Source organism: Gasterosteus aculeatus, chromosome 11 (genome assembly GCF_964276395.1).
Source record: "Gasterosteus aculeatus chromosome 11, fGasAcu3.hap1.1, whole genome shotgun sequence".
In the NCBI taxonomy this organism is placed as follows: domain Eukaryota; kingdom Metazoa; phylum Chordata; class Actinopteri; order Perciformes; family Gasterosteidae; genus Gasterosteus; species Gasterosteus aculeatus.
The window spans coordinates 13,060,014-13,081,539 of NC_135699.1; the positions used below are offsets into that span (position 1 = coordinate 13,060,014).

At 45.8% G+C, this 21,526-nt stretch overlaps 2 protein-coding genes across 8 annotated transcripts in view; one reads left to right on the plus strand and one right to left on the minus strand.

Moving 5' to 3' along the window:
* Positions 1–19,971, plus strand: part of LOC120827567 (septin-9) — a 55,941-nt gene extending 35,970 nt beyond the window's left edge. For 5 of the 7 annotated variants that reach the window (XM_040190553.2, XM_040190557.2, XM_040190555.2 and 2 more), the window contains 9 exons: positions 12,462–12,671; positions 13,738–13,866; positions 14,211–14,292; positions 14,463–14,600; positions 16,016–16,133; positions 17,211–17,306; positions 17,476–17,572; positions 18,291–18,342; positions 18,728–19,971. In XM_040190553.2, coding sequence (XP_040046487.2) covers positions 12,462–12,671; positions 13,738–13,866; positions 14,211–14,292; positions 14,463–14,600; positions 16,016–16,133; positions 17,211–17,306; positions 17,476–17,572; positions 18,291–18,342; positions 18,728–18,869 — 1,064 coding nt within the window. In that variant the 3' untranslated portion in view covers positions 18,870–19,971. Of the gene's footprint in view, positions 1–5,888; positions 6,045–11,171; positions 11,206–12,461; positions 12,672–13,737; positions 13,867–14,210; positions 14,293–14,462; positions 14,601–16,015; positions 16,134–17,210; positions 17,307–17,475; positions 17,573–18,290; positions 18,343–18,727 lie in introns of those variants that run through there. The other 2 variants (XM_040190558.2, XM_040190559.2) reach the window with 2 other exon arrangements.
* LOC144384536 (uncharacterized) lies at positions 21–2,524 on the minus strand. Its single transcript, XM_078083859.1, has 2 exons — positions 2,441–2,524; positions 21–2,143 (listed from the first exon to the last, which is right to left on the minus strand). The coding sequence occupies exon 2, from the start codon at positions 2,140–2,142 to the stop codon at positions 217–219; it is 1,926 nt and encodes a 641-aa protein (XP_077939985.1). The 5' UTR covers position 2,143; positions 2,441–2,524; the 3' UTR covers positions 21–216.
* Positions 19,972–21,526: the final 1,555 nt, after the last annotated feature.

The window sequence follows — 21,526 nt, forward strand, 5'->3', positions numbered from 1 at the left end:
AGCAGGGCAGTGTTGCCAGATCAGTGTTTTGTAATATTTATACTTGTGTACAAATTGAATTTTCTGAGGATCTTCAGATAGTCACAGCAGTTTAAGACTGATGATTTGAAGTATTTTTGGCATTTGAACATCAGTAATTTAGAGACTGGCAGCCTTGTGGTCATAATCGTCTTGAAACATCGATACCGTCACACCTTGTTTTGGACAAATGGTCCCTTATTTTGTTATATAAATCTTCAATGATTTAAGGAAATAAATGAATAAACAAATTAAACACAAAACGATAGGAATGCAGATTATTAAAGCGTCATCATCCCCATTAGCTTCTACGTCTCCGGGTTCGTGGGTGATTTTTGGTTCAAAGTTATTTTGTGGTCTGTAGGTTAAGAGTTCATATTTGTTTTCTGATCTGCTGTTATTTTGTGGTTTGTAGTTTTCTGGTCCGTAGTTCTTTAGGGGTTCAGAGTCGTGTGGTGGACCGTAGTTCTTTGGGGGTTGAGAGTCGTGTGGTGGACCGTAGTTCTTTGGGGGTTGAGAGTCGTGTGGTGGACCGTAGTTCTTTGGGGGTTGAGAGTCGTGTGGTGGACCGTAGTTCTTTGGGGGTTGAGAGTCGTGTGGTGGACCGTAGTTCTTTGGGGGTTGAGAGTCGTGTGGTGGACCGTAGTTCTTTGGGGGTTGAGAGTCGTGTGGTGGACCGTAGTTCTTCAGGGGTTCAGAGTCGTGTGGTGGACCGTAGTTCTTCGGGGGTTGAGAGTCGTGTGGTGGACCGTAGTTCTTCGGGGGTTGAGAGTCGTGTGGTGGACCGTAGTTCTTTGGGGGTTGAGAGTCGTGTGGTGGACCGTAGTTCTTTGGGGGTTGAGAGTCGTGTGGTGGACCGTAGTTCTTTGGGGGTTGAGAGTCGTGTGGTGGACCGTAGTTCTTTGGGGGTTGAGAGTCGTGTGGTGGACCGTAGTTCTTTGGGGGTTGAGAGTCGTGTGGTGGACCGTAGTTCTTTGGGGGTTGAGAGTCGTGTGGTGGACCGTAGTTCTTTGGGGGTTGAGAGTCGTGTGGTGGACCGTAGTTCTTTGGGGGTTGAGAGTCGTGTTGGGGTCCGTAGTTCTTTAGGGGTTCAGAGTCGTGTTGGGGTCCGTAGTTCTTTAGGGGTTCAGAGTCGTGTTGGGGTCCGTAGTTCTTTAGGGGTTCAGAGTCGTGTGGTGGACCGTAGTTCTTTGGGGGTTGAGAGTCGTGTTGGGGACCGTAGTTCTTTGGGGGTTGAGAGTCGTGTTGGGGACCGTAGTTCTTTGGGGGTTGAGAGTCGTGTTGGGGTCCGTAGTTCTTTAGGGGTTCAGAGTCGTGTGGTGGTCCGTAGTTCTTTAGGGGTTCAGAGTCGTGTGGTGGTCCGTAGTTCTTTAGGGGTTCAGAGTTGTTTTCTGATCTGCTGTTGTTTTGTGGTCCGTAGTTGTTTTGCGGTGTGTTGTGGATTTCCGAGCTGTTTTGCTGGTGAAAAGAGGACCTTTCCTTGATCACGATAAACAGCAGCAGTCCAAGTCCAGCGAGTTCACGCCACGTGTTTCTGATGGAGGAAACGTCCGCGTTGCTTCCAAAGCGGTTCCTGAGCTGCAACAGCTGCTGTTTTTCTCCAACAGAAAACCGTCTGATCTCTCTCAAAAGGTCCGTAGTGACGCTGTAGGTGTGATCTGGATCATATTCCCCCTGATTTACAATATGCTGGGTGATGTACACTTGGTCTACCCTCGGCTGAGCGGTGTCCGGGTCCCTGACCCTAATTATGATTCTGTCCCTGTTTCCTGCCACGTACCCGGCCAGTGGACGGACAACGTAAGGAGGAAGTGGCATGGAACTGTCTTGATATAGACTGCCTATAGTGTAGTACCGGTATGATTTGTCCCGAGGCAGCGGGTCCAGCAGCCCCTCGTAGTTACCATAATAATGCGAGCCGTAAGCTCTACTGTCCGGGTCAAAAGTCAGGCTTATGTCGTCATTCTCGTCGATTTCCACTGCGTTGGCAAACCAGTAGAGCAGCAGAAGACTGTGGTTGGGCACCGATTGACCAAAGTCGATTTCCTTTAAATCGTTTATTGAATCAAGCTCTTCGTGTGCAGCCGACCCTGAGGTGAAGAGCAGATCTACACGTGCCATCATCCTGTACAGATATTTGATGCATTAATCATCTGTGTCGTACATTCTATTAGTGCTTCTTAAAACCACTCCCAGGTAAACATAGAAACCGGTTCGCTTCTTGCTGTGGTTTGTGCTATGAGGAGTTCAAGTAGTGGAAGGAATCCTTACGGCACGTTCTGTACGAACGTGTATTTCCGCTCAATTTCAATTGATCAATTTACAAAGAAGATTTGAGTTGATTTGCTTCCCCAGACATTTTACATAGTCCCACGATGAATATTATAAACAGAACTAGTGATCATAAAATGATGGCGCTCACCTGTGTTGTTGTTGTCATGCCGTCAGGTATCTGATCTCTCTCTCGCTCTCTCTCTCTATATGTGTGTGTGTGTGTGTGTGTGTGTGTGCGCGCGCGCCAATTGCTTGTGAGATGTTTTTCTGTAACTAGGTTACAGTTCTGGTGTAAATCAAACCGGCTAAGCAAGCGTTGCTCGTGCTTTCATGCTGTTTTCAGATAGGCTGGTCGATGATATATATACTATACACTATCCTCACATGTTTTATTTCATTCATATATATATATATATATATGTGTATGTGTGTAATGTATATATACACACATACCCAAAACTTCTACTTACGGTATCTATACTTTACCGGAGTATTTATTTTTCTGACGACTTTCTACTTACGTTTAAAAAAACAAAAAACTAGTTATTGCTATTTAATTTGGGCTTCTTTTCATTCCGACATGTTGTCGTTCAAAAACTCACACACACACAACCTGTCCAGATAAAATTAGACACCATATTGGTTTTCTCCGCAATGCACCTGCAGATCGGAGTGACGCCTTGTGCGAAAAGTGATCGGTTCTTCCGGTGGTCGGTGGTTGGTTCCTCTGGTGGTCGGTGGTGGGATCCTTTTCATAACGGCATAAACGGCATATATATATATAAAAAAAAATACATTACAGTTTTTGTGGTGCAATTTCGCTGAAATGTGTTAGACACCCTATCAAAGGTTGGCATTTCGAACAATACAACATATTCTATAAAGCCATATATCTGTATATAGATGTACTATATGTTTTTCTCCTCTGTGGATTGGGAATAGTTAAAGTTGTGTTACTGTATTATGTTTGATGGTCCTGTTTATTCTCTGTACTGCTGCTTTTCTACCAGAAGCCAGCAGGAGGCGCTGTCACACAGGTAGTTGTCTGACACCTGGAAGGTATCAGTAAAAGCGTTGCTTAGGCTAGTATAGTTTACATTTAAAACATACCAAGCAGATCAGCGCTCTATAAACCGAAGTATTTCTTCTTCCCGTGACTCGATAAACGTTCCCTCTGTGTATTCACAAAGACTCGCGTTGGTGTTCACTGTGGGAAAGACACAAAGAGTCAAATACACACAAAGGAGACGTGTAGTTTCTCAGTGGTCACCACCCACGTCTTTCACACAGAGGTACTGACGATGCTCTCAACATGTACCGTGCTGCTAGAGATGCTGATGATCCAGTAAATTTTGAGAAATTGATTAACTCATTTCCCCTTTTTGATAGGCCTGTGCTGCGCTCGCACGCGTTCATACACGTCATCCTCTTCACTCTTTATCTGACGGTAAAATTCGGTGACTCGTGCTACTTTTATGCCTCAAGTTGTAGTGGATGTCCTTGGACAGCTGCAGGGGGACGCTGTCCGGGGTCAGACCCTCTGCTCCGCCTGCCAATATCTGACACCAACGACCTTCTGCCGCTCCATCCCCCCCAAAGCTAGATCGTGTCCCCTGCTCCTCTAGAACAAAGCAGCATGCCGTGCAAATCAAACCAATGATTGCTGGTTGCCTGTGCGTGCACGGAGAATCTTTGACAGGGAGGGAATAGTCTATAATAATCTTTTTTTTTTTTTTTTTTTGTAGTGTTGAAAATGATATTGTTTTGACCCGTTAACATCTGTGTCTGCTCGCACAGCTGTAGTTGAGTTGACACAGACTGAGCTATAGTGAAACCTGCAGTGAATTGGAGTACGTTGGGTGCCGAGGGCGAACACCGATTTACAGAAAGCTCAGAAAAAGTTTGTTTCTCTGGAGTTTGGCTCCGGAGAGAGAAGTTTAAGATCGGAGTTGTTCAAAACTTAATTTGTTAAACGGGGCAAATATGCCGTGTCAGCAGATACTGCTGCGTAGTTAAATTAATTGAATATGGGGGTTAAATGTCTTTCATTAAATGGAGTACAGAAATAAACGTGTTTATTATTATTATGTGAAAACATGTTTTTCCTCTTGGTGTTGTAAAGAACCCAGTGAGGAAGAACTCCTGTGTTCCATGTAAATTACACCAAAATGGGTCTGCGGTGATGAGAAATCCAACTAGCAGAGGCTCCTTTATCTCCTATATCGTCTCGAGTATTTCCTTTTCAAACACTGCACTTTTATTGGGCTGATAAAGTGGAGTTTTGGACGGAGAGAGGTGGAATGGGGGGAGGGGGGGGGTTTGGGGAAAATGGAGCGTTTCCCACATTGTAAAACTAAGTTTAACGGTGGTTTATTTCTGCTCCTTATTTGGTAAGTCCGGGTTTCGATCACACGGACGTCCTTGTTTGTTTAATATATTTTGGCAAAGTGCAGAATTTTGAAGGCCTATATCAATCAGTTAGATTCATATTCTATGTATTCTGATCTGGGTGTGACTGGTAATTTAACTTCGAGCTGCTTGGAGACGCGTTTAATTCAACGAAACGAAATCCACCCTTCCAGCCGGTCGTTGCCACTATTTAAGAAAGCGGACTCTTTATTTGGTGGAATGCAGGTGTTGCCCCGTGTGCACATGTGCGGCTGTGAGGTTCCACTCCAGCCACTGCACTGCTGTGTAATTACACTTCCTGTGAGGCTGGAGACAGCTGTTTCCTCTCCTCTTTAATCACACGCATACACACTTGTATAAGAATAGTAATCAGCCAAAGTAATTGGTTTGTTCCCAGGTTTGAAGAAATAAATAATTTAAGGCTGCATTTCTGACTTTTCAACAGAAAGTTGCAATCCAACTCAAAGTTGCAAGCAATTTTGAGTTGGACTTAAATCTTACTCATCATTATGTCTGGATTCCAACATCAATATATATACTGATTATATCAACGTAGGACGCCTTTATTGGATGCTCATGTTGTTGTTGTTGTTGTCTAGCAGTGCGTGAGGACGTTGCTGCCGGATTGTTCACTTTTCTCTTTGCTGTGAAATTGCAACATCCAGCTTTTTCAACATTTTCTCACTTTTGAGAAAGAACCAACGTTGTCACATCCTCCCCGCATCACACAAGAATGCCTGAATCACACGGCTGTGAAGAAGGCCGCCCGGAGTCATGCGCGACAACGATGACCCGGAGCGCCGCAGGGTTTGTTCTGTGTCTCGAACACTCAGAGCGGAATGCGACGGTGCACCAGCGAAGGGGGGTTCACACAAAGGGAATCTCGGGCGGCTTGACGTGTCTCAGGTCTGTGCGAGAGGAATGAATGGGGTGCGATGAATGCAGAGCCCCGGGGAGGAGCAGGCGAGGGGGTCACGTGATTGGGGCCGCATGCCCTGGAGGAGTTTAGGAGAGCGACATTCAGAGGGCCCGGAGGCTCGTTCAATATCAGTATAGATAAGGAGCCCCCCCCCCTCCTCTCTTACACACTATCTTTTTACTCTGTGTTGGAGTGTGGGTTTGTGGTGGGGGGGGGGGTTGCAGGAAATGGGCGTATCTAGTTGCCATTGCGTACTGTCACATGACAGGCATGGGCGGGAGGGGGCAGGCCGGGAGCTTCCAGAGCCTCAGCGGAGTTTGGCCTCTCACTGGAGCGCTGCGCTTTGGCCGGGGACGACTCTCTCTCTCTCTCTCTCTCTCTCTCTCTCTCACACACACACACACACATACACAGTTCACACACGGTGAGTGTTTTGCATGCCGGGAGAGCGTCTGCGTGGGTGTGCATGGATGTGTGTGACGTGGGTGTGTTTGTAAGAAGAGGGAGTGCTGTTCCCTTCACTGTTGTTCCTTCTCTCTACGGATTTGATCATCCGTTGTTTTCCAACTCTTTGAATATCTCCTTTCACTCAGGAACCTCTGCTGTTTGGATGCGTCTTAATGTTGTTTTCAGCAGCAAATGCAAGTTGACTGTTGAAACATTTGCTGCTATAATTCAGGTCGAAGTTAAATTCCACTGTTTTTTTATTAATGTGTGTATATTCATGTAATTCACATTTTGCTTTCTCTGACCATGATCCATTACGTGATCGAGCAGCGAGCGCTCAGATGTTCGTGTGTCTGTGTGTGCAGAAAAGTTTGACTCTCTTGGTTTGGTGGCTCCACAGAGTGCAGAAGGACTCATTAGGTTTAGCTCCTGGATAGAAAGTACAGTGAAGGAATCATCTTATTTATTGAATTGGTTGATTGTGGTCCTTTTTTTTTTTTTTTTTTCTTTGTGGAGGGAAACCCTGTTTGAGCCGCTGTGTTCCACCCGTACAATTTCACCTTCAAGTCATTTTTGTCACGTCTAGTCTTCTGATAAGCCTCTCAGTCTGCGATTGTGTGAGCTTTTGACTTACCGGCGACGTGCAGCAGTAGGAACAAGTTTCGTCCGTGCATTGTGCCCCCGAGGCTTTGTTGCCCCGGGTTGACCTGAGATTTGCCATTGCTCTCTGACAATATCAAACCGATGGAAAGCAGCAACCCGCCTCTGTTTTGCCACACACACACACACACACACACACACACACACACACACACACACACACACACACACAGAGCAGTTGAAAGGAGCTCTGTTGTGGCTCCTGTGCATTTGCCAGGCGAGAACAGACGGAGTCCTTTCAGCAGCGTTGGACGGGATGCTGAAAAGGTCATCGTTACCTTCCGTATCTTGAAGGTCTTTGTGCGTCTCCGCGAATGCTTGAGTCAGCCAATAAGTCGGTGCAGTAAGATTATGTATCTGTGGTGGAATTCAGCATCATAACTTTCAAATGCAAAACATGCCATGAATGTAACCGGAGCCCTGGTCCTGTAAGATGGATACGGTTTTGTCTCTGTAGCTTGACATGCTACACACATATCTCAGAATAGCAGGTTTTCCAGAGGATGTGCATCATTGCAGGAGTGTTTTTATTTATTATTTTGCTTCACTTGTCTCTTTGCTGGCATACAGAATCAAATGGTAATTAGAGAAGCAAATAGTATCACACAGATTTCATCAAAAGTTGGCCATTAAGAGCGTCTTCGTGTTTAACTATGCTGGTAATAACTATTGAATAATCTCTTGAATAAACCGAAAGTTAAAATTGTGTGTTTTTTTTAATCTGAGTGATTAATCTACTGTTGCTGATGTGAGGTATGTGTGAGGACAGAGGTCGGGTTCCTGAGCCCTGCAGACCCACACTTGCTGTCAGCCAACCATTTCACTGATACACTTTAACCTGCAGGCAGAGATAACGGACCCCACTGGCCAGCTGCCGCCGCCTGGCTGTTGACTTTAGCGACTCACGTCAGCGTGCAGCTAGCAGATAATGGCCAGTTAAGCTATTATTCAGCCGGCTTTCATAGCGCCTCACAAAATTGGCGACTTCCTGATCCAGTGAGCTTTTTGTGTAAACCTACTTGCTGCTTAATGTTCAGCAATTACTTTGTGCTAGCATGTTGTTTTCTCACGCCTGAAAATTCGCTCAATTGTAGGAATGTAGTTTTGCAGTGTAATTGCTTTCCTTAACTATAGTTGTGGGGTGAAATGAAATAAATGAGCCTTGGATTGAGGAGTTGGTTTTGCACGATGCGCTGATTGAATTGCGGGAAAAGGCACCTTGTTGCAGTTGAAGCCAAAGCTTATGAGTTCTGTGTGGGAGGACGTTGAACAACAGCTCTCAGAGACCGAACACATTCCTCTGGTAGTCTGGACAAACCTGTGGTCTTCTACTCTCACTGCAGACATTTCAGAAAATGTTGTAAAAACGGCAGTAAAGTAACATTTGCACTGACTGAGTAAAACCGCCTTGACCCAGAAAGAAACGGGATTGAATTAATGCTTGAAATGAGGTAGAATTGGTTCGAGGCTGTGGGGAGGTGAAGAGTAGTGATCATACGCGTCCTCATGAACATGCATGCAAAGTACTGTATGTGTGACCTTCCTCCTCCTGTTACGAAGCGGATCACATGTATGACACACGGACAGATGCACACGCCGTGTCCAGCGCCAGGTGACACGAGTTGAACCCCGTCGGGGTCAAAGGGCAGATTTCCCCAGAGAGCTGAACGAGGAGGACTCTGGGAACGGGGCCTTCCTGCACAAACACTGTGACTTTAATTATACAACCGACCATGTTTGCACTACAACCGCCTCGCTTTCCCCCTTTTTTATTAAGCGATTCGCTGTCAGAGGGTGGGAAAAAGTGTTTGGGTGTATGTATGTGTTTGTATCACCTCCCCTGGGCCTGCCAGAACCCTTGTGGGCTGATCTGATTGATTCAGGCCTGGGAGGGGGGTGGGGCTGTCTGAGCCCCAGTTTAAAGTTATTTAACGGCCGCGTGCACTTCCGTCTTTCCCCGACTGTGCTGATACCATATTCCTCCTCTGTGAAAGTTCTCAGAGCACAGAAATGCATTTATTTTTATTTAATCACCACAAATATGAATTGCCACTGCGTCAAAAACAGATTTAGCAGCATTAAGATGGGACAGGATGCAAACCTTATTTTCCCCTCCTGGGAATGTAAATAAAGGACAAGCGGAGCAGATGTTTTCAAACGGGGCCCATAAAATATTTTGGGATGGATTAGTTTGGTAATGTGTGTTTGACATGGCGCTCCAGACGAGTAGAAGCCACCTGGAACAGTGGTGGACCTGACCTGCGTTCATCCACATGCAGTAATTACACTCTTTATTAGTGCTAATTAATTAAAACAAACCACAGAAAGGGCCGACAATGGTGATTACATTGTTAATGATCGGTATGAGCAGTAGGAAAACCCATTGTGACGAGTCATACTAAGACTTGGTATCTCCTGGCTGGTAAACATGAAATAAAGTAGTACTTTCTACTTTTTCTTTGTGAAAATACAGGGAGAAACCAATCAAAGAGTTTGCATCGGGTGACTCATTCTGCTGCAACGGAACTTCTCTCTGGCCAAGTTTCCAGTCCTTATTTTTATTTTTTTCTCTCTCTGGATTCCTCTGTTGTGATTTCAGGTCAGTTTGTACAGAGGGTCAAACCACTGGTTTGTCATAAAGGGTAGAACCGCCACTCCTTCACAACCTAAACCGGGAACATGACCTCTGACCTGCTCGCCATGCTGTCAAGATAAACACCCTGGTAGGCCGAGGCATGGCTCAGTGGTTTGGACCAAATCGCCACTAAACATAGACGCCGCAGGCAGAGTTCTTTGTTGCTCTTTTCTTTCTCAAATGAGTCTCCTTTTCCCTGTTTTCCAAACTCCTTCTTCTGTTCTTATCTTTTCTTCTCCCCCACTACTCAATAATCCTGTTCCTCCTTACAGCTTCTCTTTATCTCATATCTTCTCCCAGTCGTGCATATTTCCCTGCTGCTTTGACTCTCTCCTTGTTGCGCCCGTGACTCCTCTGTATTCCTGCCTTCTCCCGAATGCTTTGCTCTGTATTAACAAAAGGCAACGTAATCCGATGCTGCTGAAAGCAAGAAAAGGGGAGAAAAAAATACATTCTTTAGTCCCTGTAATTGAAAACAGGATCCCGGCACATTCAATGACTCACGTTCTGCTTTCCAATTTCTAAACTACATTTTAACTTTCTCACAGACTCGAAGCAAATACCCTTTTCTATTCTTTTCTATCCAATCCCATAACTTGAAATGAAAGCGGGAACAATCTTTAGAGTGGAGCGGAGGGAAGTTTGAGAAATTGCTCCTAAATGTTGCGTCTGTGTGGAACTCCTTTGTTTACTTTCCTGCTTCATACCTGTGATGAAGGAGATTGATGTCCCTCGTTGGGTGGAGATGCTCCTGCTCTTTGTTCTTTCTGTGTGGGTTGTGTAGTTTGCCAGCTCTTTTCGAGTGCTTGACTCTACTCTTGTTTCGGGTAAATTGGTGGTGAAAGGACCGTTAACGGTGCTCTGAAGCTGGGCTGAGAGGCGGCATGCACAAACAGTCTTTCTGTCTCTCCTCCATTCACGCTCTGTTTGGGGAGGCTTCAGAATTCTTCCACCCACACCAGGAGAATGATGTGTGCTTACTGTTTTGTTACAAAACACAAAGCAGGTAAATACAATAGAGGTGGGTGGTATTGTTCGCGGTACCCTGCACTCAAACAGGGAAATGGGACACGCATTTTAGTACAATACCTTATTGGTTCGTACTCAAACATCAAAGTGACTTAACACAATGCTGCTGGATCCATGAGACACTTTAATTTAGTCTTGTAGTCTTTACATTTAGGTAAAGATACGGTTTTCTCCTTTTTTTTTAAAGTCACTCAGTACAAAATGCGAAAAAGAAAGTTAATAGCTAAATATTTGGCTTAAAATCCTGAAACTAAAACTTGTCTGACATTTTTATTAAGTAACTCTAATATTAACAGAGGAGTGTTTACGATTTTGCAGTGGAATCTGCTCTTGGGTGATATTTGAACTCAAGTGTCTGTTGAGCCCATTTATTTTGTGTCCAGTCATTTTGTGTCCATTCCCGTCGACGCTCCGCTGGCGTCCTGCCTGAGGTGAGGCTCCGTTGCCCGTGGAGGCGAGCAGGCCTTTGGCCGACTTCTCTCTCCACAGAGAAGTGCTGGCGGAGCGGAGAGGGAGCTTGACTTCTAAAGTGGAAAGCGCAGGATACAAATAAGTGAAATTCAAATGAGGTAGAGGTAACCAAAAAAGGGAACCAATGTAATGCTAAAAGATAAAAGCCAGACGAGCCGCTGGGGGGGGAAACTAAAGCGATGTAGGGAAGAGCGGAAACCGATGACAAGGCTGGACGCTATCGGTGAGAGGAGGTACGGGAATGTGGGTGAGGTGGAGGACAGCGAGTCGCAGTAAGTTGCTGACTGACCGCTGGAACAGGATGGGGAAGTGGTGACGGAGGCCATGAGAGCTGCTTCCATAGGTGTGTCTCCAACACACACACACACACACACACACACACAATGGAGCACATTATATCAGTAAGACTAAAGGGTGAATATGAACCACTGTTTCCACAGGGGTGTTATTCTTCAATAAATTTCTTCAATTAATCGAAGCCGTGCCAGCTGGAAGTTGTGTGGACTTTCTAGTTGTCATTCTTCTGTTGATTTAATTCCCCAAAGCAGTAAGAATCAACCAGACGGTTGTCTGGACTTCTTCTTGGAAGGCCGAGTGTTCTGGGGTGAGATGTGCCCCCCCAGTTGGCAGCAGCTGGCGCTCCGCTCGTTTTCATGCGCTTGTGCGCGCTGGCGGGTCAAACGCAGGAAAGGGCCGAGGGAGGGGGGGTTGTTAACTGCGCCGGCGGATCGGGTTTCAGCCTCGGCATCAACAGGACAGTAACACTGTGGAGCGACCGGGCGAGAGGGAGGCCTTGTCGGGGGGGGGGGGTTACATGAAGTGCTTCACGTGCATACACTCAAACGCACACTGTAAACCCTCCACCTGCGCTGATTCCACACATTATGGTTCGTTACATTCTGCGTGCATATTGTAGGCTGTGAAGTGTCTGCAGACACGTCAGAAGTTGAATATTTATCCGAAGGCATTCCACAGGACGACGTGAAGCAAATCATTACTCAACACAAACTGCAGGGATAACCTCTTGCCAAATGCAAAATACCTTAATTCAACACCCTGTTTCTTCTGATACTTTTCTGCTGTGTCAAACGTCTGCTTCGGCATGAAACCGGCCGCTCCCGCTGTTCAAAAGTCAGGAGGTGTTTTCTCTTTTCTTTTTTTTTCTTTTTTGTAGTTTGAATAAAGCAACTTTCCGGATTCATCAGCTGCACCAAAGCACTGATGAGCAGAATAGTTGTGAAATACACTTTCTTTCAAAAAGTTAAATACAAAGCAGCAATTTGCAGTTTTACAGCGGGTCATGTACCACATGTGGCTGTGACAGACGGGCGGCATTGATCCTCTCACCAAACTCCCCGTCAATAAGTGGAGTTTCTTTTTCCTCTCAAAATCGAGGGTTTCTGTGCATCTTGGTATCTTATCGTACACTAGACTGTTTCCTATTCAACACACTTTGCCGTCATATCTTACTCTTCCATATTCGTCCACTTCCCTATCTTTGTTCTTGGTCCCTCTGCTCATCTTACATTCATCCGTCACTTCTGCTCGACCTCATCTAACCTTCTCCCTCCTTTTTCTTCTCCCGCTCTGTCCCATCAGGGCTGGAGGTGAATTCCAGCTACAGCAGCAGTGCCATGTCTGAGGCGGTGGTGCCTGATGCGACGGTGTCCCCAGCGGCCGGTGGGCCGTACGGGGAGAAGGCCGGGGGCCCCGGGGTGGACTTCAGCTACGTGGGCATCGACGCCATCCTGGAGCAGATGCGGAGGAAGGCCATGAAGCAGGGTTTCGAGCTCAACATCATGGTAGTGGGTAAGTAGCTCGCGTCTCGGCCCGTATCGCGAGGACATTAAACTTCTCTTAATGAGCAACGACTTAAAGCCGTTTCTCACCAAGCCCTCATCACTGCGATGAGACACCTTTTTAAAAACCGGAGCTAATTACACGTCCACACCTCGACGCTAGACGAGCCGTCGTAAAGCACGTGTCTCCTCCGGATGGTGTCGCGCCGGTTGGTCTGTGTGTTTCATGCTTGTTTCGGAGGCAGCCTCGGCCATAAGATTGACTTGGATAAAGACGTGGAGGCAATGGTAAAAGAAACGTAATAAACCGTTTTCTCCATGTTTAGGTGACGCTGTATAGCCCACTTTATAAAATGAAGCAGTGGAGGAAGGAATGCAGCTGTTGTCTTCTGTACTGCTTCTACAGTTCTGAACACGAGCCTGCGTCGGAGTTTGCGTCTCCATAAATCAGTAAAGGTCTCCGCGTTGATTTGACCTTAAGTTGAACTGTGAATGTTCGCTGCTCCATTGGGCCCCTTTTATAAGCTCTTCGTTAACCCCGCGGTGCTGTAAGCATGGTGGGCGGGAGGCGCAGATGGTCCCATCCAGACATACAGACACAAGCTGGAGTGAGTCTCGCTGGTTCCACTAAAGTCGCCCTCACTTCATCTCATCTGGTTGGGGAGCATTTAGTCGGCTAAGTTCCAGACTCACTTTATCGTCGGGTCCTTGAAAGAAAACTGCAACCATGCATTTGTACCGGTTAGATGTGTGCAAATATTATAAGTGCTATCTGTAGTTTTTCACATTATGATCTATTAGTCTGTGGGTCTCATTTGTGACGCGGTGTCACCATGAATAAAAACTCAACGCACAATAACCCAAACCTTTTGATTTAAAAAGTTTGCACATCCAATATGACTTATTGATGGTGTTAATGGGTTGAAGTCATGTTTCTTTCACCGTGTGTGCTGGCGCACATCTGCAGCTTGTCACCGCTTTGGCCAAAAAACTGAGCCATGTCCAAATAATGGATATTGTTTAGGTTTTGCGGTCTGTATCTGTCTCACTGTCTGCCTGTCTGTCTGTGCTCACAGGACAGAGTGGCCTAGGAAAGTCTACTCTGATGAACACCTTGTTTAAGTCTAAAGTGAGCCGTAAGTCGGTGCTGGCTACAGCGCAGGAGAAGATCCCCAAAACAATAGAAATAAAGTCCGTCAGTCATGGTAAGGTCGATTTTAACCCCTCAACTCCTTCCCTCTGTATCTTTTTCTGTCAACTGTTTGCCAAGATATTCATCTGCTCTGATACTTTCTTTGTATTTACACTTTTGTGCAGTCGCACCAAAGACTTAGAGTGCCTTGTCCTTATTTCACTCTACTTTTCTTTAATTCTAAATTAAATTAATCACAGATAACACAATTTGATTGTAGATAATTTTTTGCCCAGTTTCAAATTTGGCAGCTGTGCAACGCAGTATCGTGCTACATTCTTAATCTGTATCTGCATCTGTAACGTGTGGTTGTGTATTGAAGTTTCCAGAGAATAAAGTGTAATTCTTTGTGCACAGACATCGAAGAGAAGGGAGTGAGAATGAAGCTGACTGTCATTGACACACCGGGTTTTGGAGACCAGATCAACAATGAGAACTGGTACGCTACAATTTCTCCATCATTGCAGCAACTATATAAACTGTTGAATATTCTAACTAGATATGTCTCTCTTCCTGCTCTCGGTCACCTCACATTTGTATCTTCACCTCCATCAATCCGTCCATCTCCTCCCTCATCGCTTCCGTTAACCCGTCCCTCCCGTGGACCAGCTGGCAGCCCATCATGAAGTTCATCAATGACCAGTACGAGGCGTACCTGCAGGAGGAGATCAACATCAACAGGAAGAAAAGGATTCCGGACTCCAGAGTCCACTGCTGCATATACTTCATCCCCCCGACCGGACACTGGTAAGGACGCACGGCGACGCGGCTACACGTAGATATGAGAGCACAGGTCCACTCGGAAAAGAGCAGTCTTGGGGCTTAAACATTTTGGCATATTCGGTAGTTCACTCTCTTGGATGAAAATATTGCTGTTACCAGTTGCTCTGTTAAGCAAAGCTAGCTGGTGATAGAGATGTTTAGAGTACAGGCATTGGACGGGTCTTCTCATTCAGCTCTTGAAAAGTCAAGTGACAAAGTCTTTTATTACCATGGTGATCACCAAATGGTAACCGGTGAGTCATTCATTGACACAACCTGACTGATCTTTAGCTGACAAGATAATAACCAAAGACCCGGAAACAAATGTGTGTGTTGAGAATGTGCTACAAGATCAGAAAAAGATAAATCTCAAGCTTTCTGTTCGGGCAGGTTGAAACATTTCGTGCCGCTCATTGACAACACACATTTCTGCTGCTCGACGCAACATATCACAGAACACCAGTCCAACACACACACACACACACACACACAGAGGAAAGATGGGCTGATCTCCCGGGCCCCAGAGCACCACAATGTCCCGAGTTCCTCTCCCTGGATCTCTCACAGAGACGCACATCTGGCTCCGATCGAACTGCATAAACGTCCGTCTCCACACTGTGCCGTGTATCACTGCAGAGCTCGCATAGGCTTGTCGTGTCCATCGTGTAATGGATTCACAGAGCATTTCCTGGCCTTTGCTTTTGTGTCCCTCTAGTCGAGTGTTGCGGGCGGTCTTAGGGTAAATGTTGAGGGCAGCTGTGGATTGTCAGCCTTGTTTGAGCGCACTCACAAAGACACAAAGTCTATCAACGGCACCATTCATGTGCTGCATTTCACTTATTAACATTTTTGGGTCATGGGACTCTTCACTTTGGCAGGGCCCTCGTGTGAAAACGACCCCACCCCCCCACCTCCCCATCTCTGCCCCATCCACTAATTAATGTTTCATGTTGATGTAGCTCTGCAGATGTCACATGGGCCGGCCAGCAGCTGCACGAGGACTGCCTTAAAAAGTCTAATGTAGAGAGGAAGGAAGGACGGGGGAGACAGAGAGTCTGCGTGGGTGTCTGGGAGCATGCAATCAATTTTGCACTCTTGTCTTTCTGTGTCTGCTCCTGCAAGACATGCATGAGGTGCACGACGCTGCGCGTCAACAATAGCTGTTTTTTGTCAAAGGCTTGTTAGCCGGGCCGACTGCGGGACACTCAAACTGAACACCACTCCTTTCAAACTCGATCACACATATTAGGTCATGGATTCAACCCTTTAAACTGTTAATACTGAATGTTAGTACAGTAGTTCCTGCATCTGGGTGGAGAGTTGTGATGAACATCTGCCCCCTGGTGGAGGAGTTCGGTGTTACACATTTTCATCTATCTTGTTGTCTTTCCCGCTCTCAGTCTGCGGCCTCTGGATGTAGAATTCATGAGACGTCTCAGTAAAGTGGTCAACATTGTCCCAGTCATTGCCAAGGCAGACACGCTCACCCTGGAGGAGAGGGACTTCTTCAAAAAGAAGGTAATGTTTGTCTGGTGCCTCGTGTTTATCCTTCAACATTTTACTGTATCTACAATTCCTTTTATTCTTCTATCAATCCAAAATCTAGGAACACGCTCTTTTTTTGTTCTCCCTCTTCATCCCTGCATTCGTCGATCTTTGTGGAGCTGTAACCGGAGATGCATTCCTGTAGCGGCACTCTGCCTTCGCTCTCTGGATAGTCACAAATTGTGGCTCGACTCCAGCAGGAGCTCAAGAGCATCTGTCCCTTTCTTTCTTTCCTCTTCACGGTTAATAAGGCCGCAGCCGTTCATTTGTATGTTTTTATTGGCAGTCTGCAAGAATCTCAGGATTTCCCCTTCTCTAATTAGCAGCATAACCCCCCCTGGATTATATGGGCATGCCTGTGCTTACTGGTGTGCACATGGAAATCATCCTTCTTGTGAGGTTTTCTGTTTGTATACGGACAGCGATTAATGACTAAGCTCAAACTTTTAAAGTAGATTAGAAGGCAGATTATTCTTAATACCACCTTGATCTGTACACTGCAGATTTAGGTACATTTAGTTTGATGTCTTTTGAGCACGTCTGTCTAATTACTCCTGCATTTAAAGGCCTTAATTTATATCCTTTCAAATCTTTAGTGGGTTTAAAGCTTGTCAAGTTTCTCTTTGGCTTCACATTGCAAAGCCCAAATTCATGACTCAAGTGACATGGATGTAATTTCTTCTGATCATATCTGCGCTATGTGTGGTCCTAAATCCGGTCAACCACTGAGTGAACAATCCTATTGGGATTCATGTGTTTTTCCACTCACCCGATCAGGGGCCCATGTCACATGTCACACATCAAGTCAAGCAGAGTCGTATGTTTTGTATCCCAAACTGTGTGTGTGCGTGTGCGTGCGTGCATGCGTGCGTGCATGTGCGTGCGTGCGTGCCAATCTCGCTGGGGTGTAACGGTTGTGGTTGCTTGTGAGATGTTTTTCTGTTCACTTCAAAAATAAATGTGAACGGAAAGAGGCAAAGACAAAATGCAATTGGTAATTAGGCTCTGCGATGTGAAAGTAACCTCCATGTTTCCACCTGCGGTCACCAGATCAGGGAAGAGCTGCGAGCCAACGGGATCGACGTGTACCCTCAGAAGGAGTTTGACGAGGACGCCGAGGACCGAATGATAAACGAGAAGATCAGGGTGAGGCCTAAGAAATTACAGATCGATGTGGCAGGAGTTTTGACCCGATTATCCTCATTGATGCTCTGACATGCTTTTGCATAGAGCGATGGCACCCTGAAACGATTCCCTTTTGTTAACGTACTTGAGATGAATCCCTTCTGACGCTTGATCTGCAACCTGTGAGCAGGAGATGATCCCGTTTGCGGTGGTGGGCAGCGACCAGGAGTACCAGGTCAATGGCAGGAGGCTGCTGGGGAGGAAGACAAAGTGGGGAACCATTGAAGGTATAACGCTCCCTCTCCTTTACTGCCATGGCAACGACTTTGTTATTCTCCTTCCTGTACGGAATATCTCCGTATGCACATAACAAACCCCGGAGGTGGCTTTGTTGAGAAGAAGAGACAAAAGGGAGACCTCACTGAGCCAGCCGGTCAATGAAACAAGGCTCCATTCAGCCGGCAGACTGGCGTCGTGTGCCGTGCAGCCGGCTCGGCCTGCAGCAGACGCATTCTGTCTGGAGAGGCCTGATTTGTTTGTGTGGCTCCTCCACTCCTCGCCTCCCCTTTTTTGTATCACAGAGGATGCACTGTGGATGCTACCACTGGATATGCATTTTGCTCACATGTGTTAAATCTTATACTGAAAACCCCCCTGAAAACTGTTTCCACTATTACTGCGAGATTCATCTTTCAAATAGTTAATTATGTTATCTACTCCAGACAGAAGGCCCCATCCCTCAATCAAGTGTCTCGTTAACTTTATTTCCCTGCAGAGTGTTCAGTGCAGAGAGAGAGACACACACACACACACACACACACACATATACACAGGATTTAGGTCTTCCCCGGGAGGCTCCATGGAGCTCTGCACTGATTCCCCCTTGTGGCCTGTTTAGGAAACTCAAATGGCAACAAACTGACCTCACAACTGTCATACTGTCCTTTTTGTGTGTATTCTGTCACTTTGTTATTTCTGATAACTCGTGACTTCTGTCTCTTTCAGTCGAAAACATAGCCCACTGTGAGTTTGCCTATCTACGGGATCTCCTCATCAGGTGAGGACTTTTCGTCTCCATGTAATTTTGCATTTGAAATGCTTCAAGTTAGAAATACAACCAGTCATGTTTAAATTTGTTAAACCCCTTGAAATAATCCAGAGTCCAAATGAATATGCAGATAACTAATAACATATAATTGATGGACAAAAGACATTGAAAAGTGATTTCTTGGTGTTTGTGTGCTGAATGTTTCAACTTCCCCCCACACACATTGTCAACAGCAGCAGATAAATGTAAAGAAAATAATATTTCAAACTCAATATTTGCACTTTGTAAATCAGACATCTGATCAAAGTGACAATGAAAACTAGTGTCTGGTGTTTTTTGGGCCTTTGTCCATCTCTCCTTCTGGTTTCTAACAGCCGTGTGATGTTTCTTCCAGGACCCACATGCAGAACATTAAGGACATCACCAGCAGCATCCACTACGAAATGTATCGCGTGAGGCGCCTCAACGAGAACAACACGGTGGTGGCTCACGCCAACGGCGTGCCGGAACATCACCTGGCCGCCCACGAGATGTAGAGGCCAGCCGCCGCGCCGCCGCAGTGCACCTCAACGGGTTATAATTCATTTACCGTGAGACTTTGACCCTCATTGAGAGTCTTCCAGCCCTCCGCTCCACCCTTCTCCATCTCACAGGTGGGACAGAAACGTAAAAGCCGGCCAGAGGGGACTTTATTTTTCAATGCCGCTCGGACTGTTCATGTCAGTTCATTGCCTCGTTACACCATCAAGAGAGTGAAGAGAAGTTTGATTCTCCTTCATGAGATCCGCATCCCGATCTCATGGTTTACTTTTGTGATTTTTCTTTTCTTTTCCTTTTGGTACCAAACATTGAGGCAACCGTCAAACAGAAACGACTTACACTTAATAGCTTTTATTGCCACAGTTGCCTTAAGCGGTGTCATGTTATACTCAACTTTTCTTTTTAAGTTTTATGTTTTTAATCCGTGCTTAGAAATAATTATTGCACATGATCACTACATTGTCTGTCTTTGGAAAAGCATGTTTGAACATCAGCTCCCTCAACGTAGATAAACAAGATAAGGTGATCAAGCAGCGCATCATGTGTTTGATCCCTTTTTTGTCACAAGCGGTTTGTAAAATATAGATGTCAGTTTGTTTCTGTCTTTCTAAAATCTCCATTAATGTCCATGTTTTTTATTAAAAATATCTTAAGAGTGATTTAAGGGGAATAAGTATTTATGCATGATATAAAATGTGAAAGTTTATCATCCATTGTGGTCCACTTAATCAGATTATTTACACACACACACACACACTTCCTGCTTTTGGGCCCATCGTAGTGCCTTATTTATTGGAGAATGTTTGCAAGCATTTTGGCTGAAACTGGAAAGAGCAGGTTTGTTGTTTAGTACAGTTGGTTATTTTTTTAATCTAAATTCCATTTGTTTATTTCCAGTTCTCCATTGACCAGCCCACTCTTTTTTATGATATACCAAGGATCCTTAACAGTTTGAACCATACATTTCTCTAAGCCGTCACCGTCATGCCCGGTTCTGTATATTCTTGTGCTCTCATACATGTTTTGTATTTGTACTATTGATGATAACACATTTTCTTTTCTTTTATTTTAAAGAAATAAAGAGCTGTAAATATACAATTTATTTGACTTTTTTTTTTGGCACTGTTGTAATAATTTCCTTTGTCAACAACTGTATGAACTGCTCCCCCCCCCCCCCCCCTCCCCCCATCAATACACTTACAGACCCGCAAGTGTATTGAGGCTTGGGATGAACAACTAGACCACACTTTAGATCATTTTCTACCACACTGGATACCCGTAGTACCTAATTGCAGGTGCAATTCCTACTCTGAAGCATTTTAATTGCTATGTCATTAAGCTTTTACTTGATTAACCTCTGAAATCAATATAGCGGCGTGCTGGGCCAGTGCATGGCTGATTAGCACTAATTACTGAACACCTAAGTGTGTGTTCTCCTCTTTTTTAGTAACCGAGAAGGGAGAAGATGAGTCCTGAGCTCCAGACAGCGACTTCCGATCGTTGTGCAGATGTCCGTGTCCTAAAGTATCGAAACGGCACCAGAATGTAGACCGTTAAAAGGCTGATATCAAGAAGAAAATAGTCCCAGTCGCAGTCGTGTTTAATTTAAATACGCTCTTGCTGATTTTGGATGAACACATTTAGACGTAGCTATAGGTCCTCTCTCTACATGTGAATGTCAGAGAAACAGAAGGTCTGGTGAAATGTGCGGGAATATCGTTTGCTTATCTGATGTTAATTTGTTGCTGCAAAGTCCATGCAGTGACGTGCGCCGATAAGTTCCTGCCAAAGTGGAACAATAGTCTTCACATGTCTCCCCCCCCCCCCCCCCCCCCCCCCCCCCCGTGCCCTTCAAAATGGCGACACGCTGCATCACTGCTCAAAATGGCGTAAGCCACGCCTTGTTCCTGCGTTACGATGGCACACGCCTGCAACGGCCACAGCCCCGAGCAAACCCCCCCTCCTCATAACCTCGAAGAAGTCGAGACCCCCACATTCTCCTTTCCCCCCCACAACTCTCCCTTTTATCTCCCCAGGGAACAATCGAGAGAGAGCGAGAGAGAAGCAGCTGTATCTCCACTCTCGCCGGGTCGAGGCTCGTCCCCTCCCTCCGCGCCGCCCTGTTGGCAGCAACCCAGCTCTACTCTGCTGGTCTTCATGGCGTTCCTTAATGAGCTGCTTTCTTTTATTCGAACACTAATGAAGTCTGGCAACTCGGACGGAGACAGAACTTGTGCTGGTACGCGCAGGGTTCTGTTTGCAGGCTGCTTGTTTGCGTACACGCATTGTAGAATGTAACATGTAGACTGTGCATTGTAGATTTCAGGTCAGGTTTCTACGTAGTGCGTGAGGATACTGCTGCTTGAGTGCAAGGCGAGTTTGCTTTAAATTCTCAGTGACATCTTTGCCACTCTGCTGCCAGATTGCACTGCAGACTCAGGCCACGTGATCCAGTGTTGCAAAATGTTGCTGGATAGACAAGACGGACCACTCCACGAGGCATTGTTAATAGATTGCTTATTAGTGAAACTTTGCACCGTGTGATGGGTGGTACCCAGCGGCGCAGGACGCGCCCTCTGGACCGGATACTGGAGTTAATGTGTGCACGAGTATGCAGTGCAGTAGTGTTGGTATGTTTGGGTGTGCCTTAGAA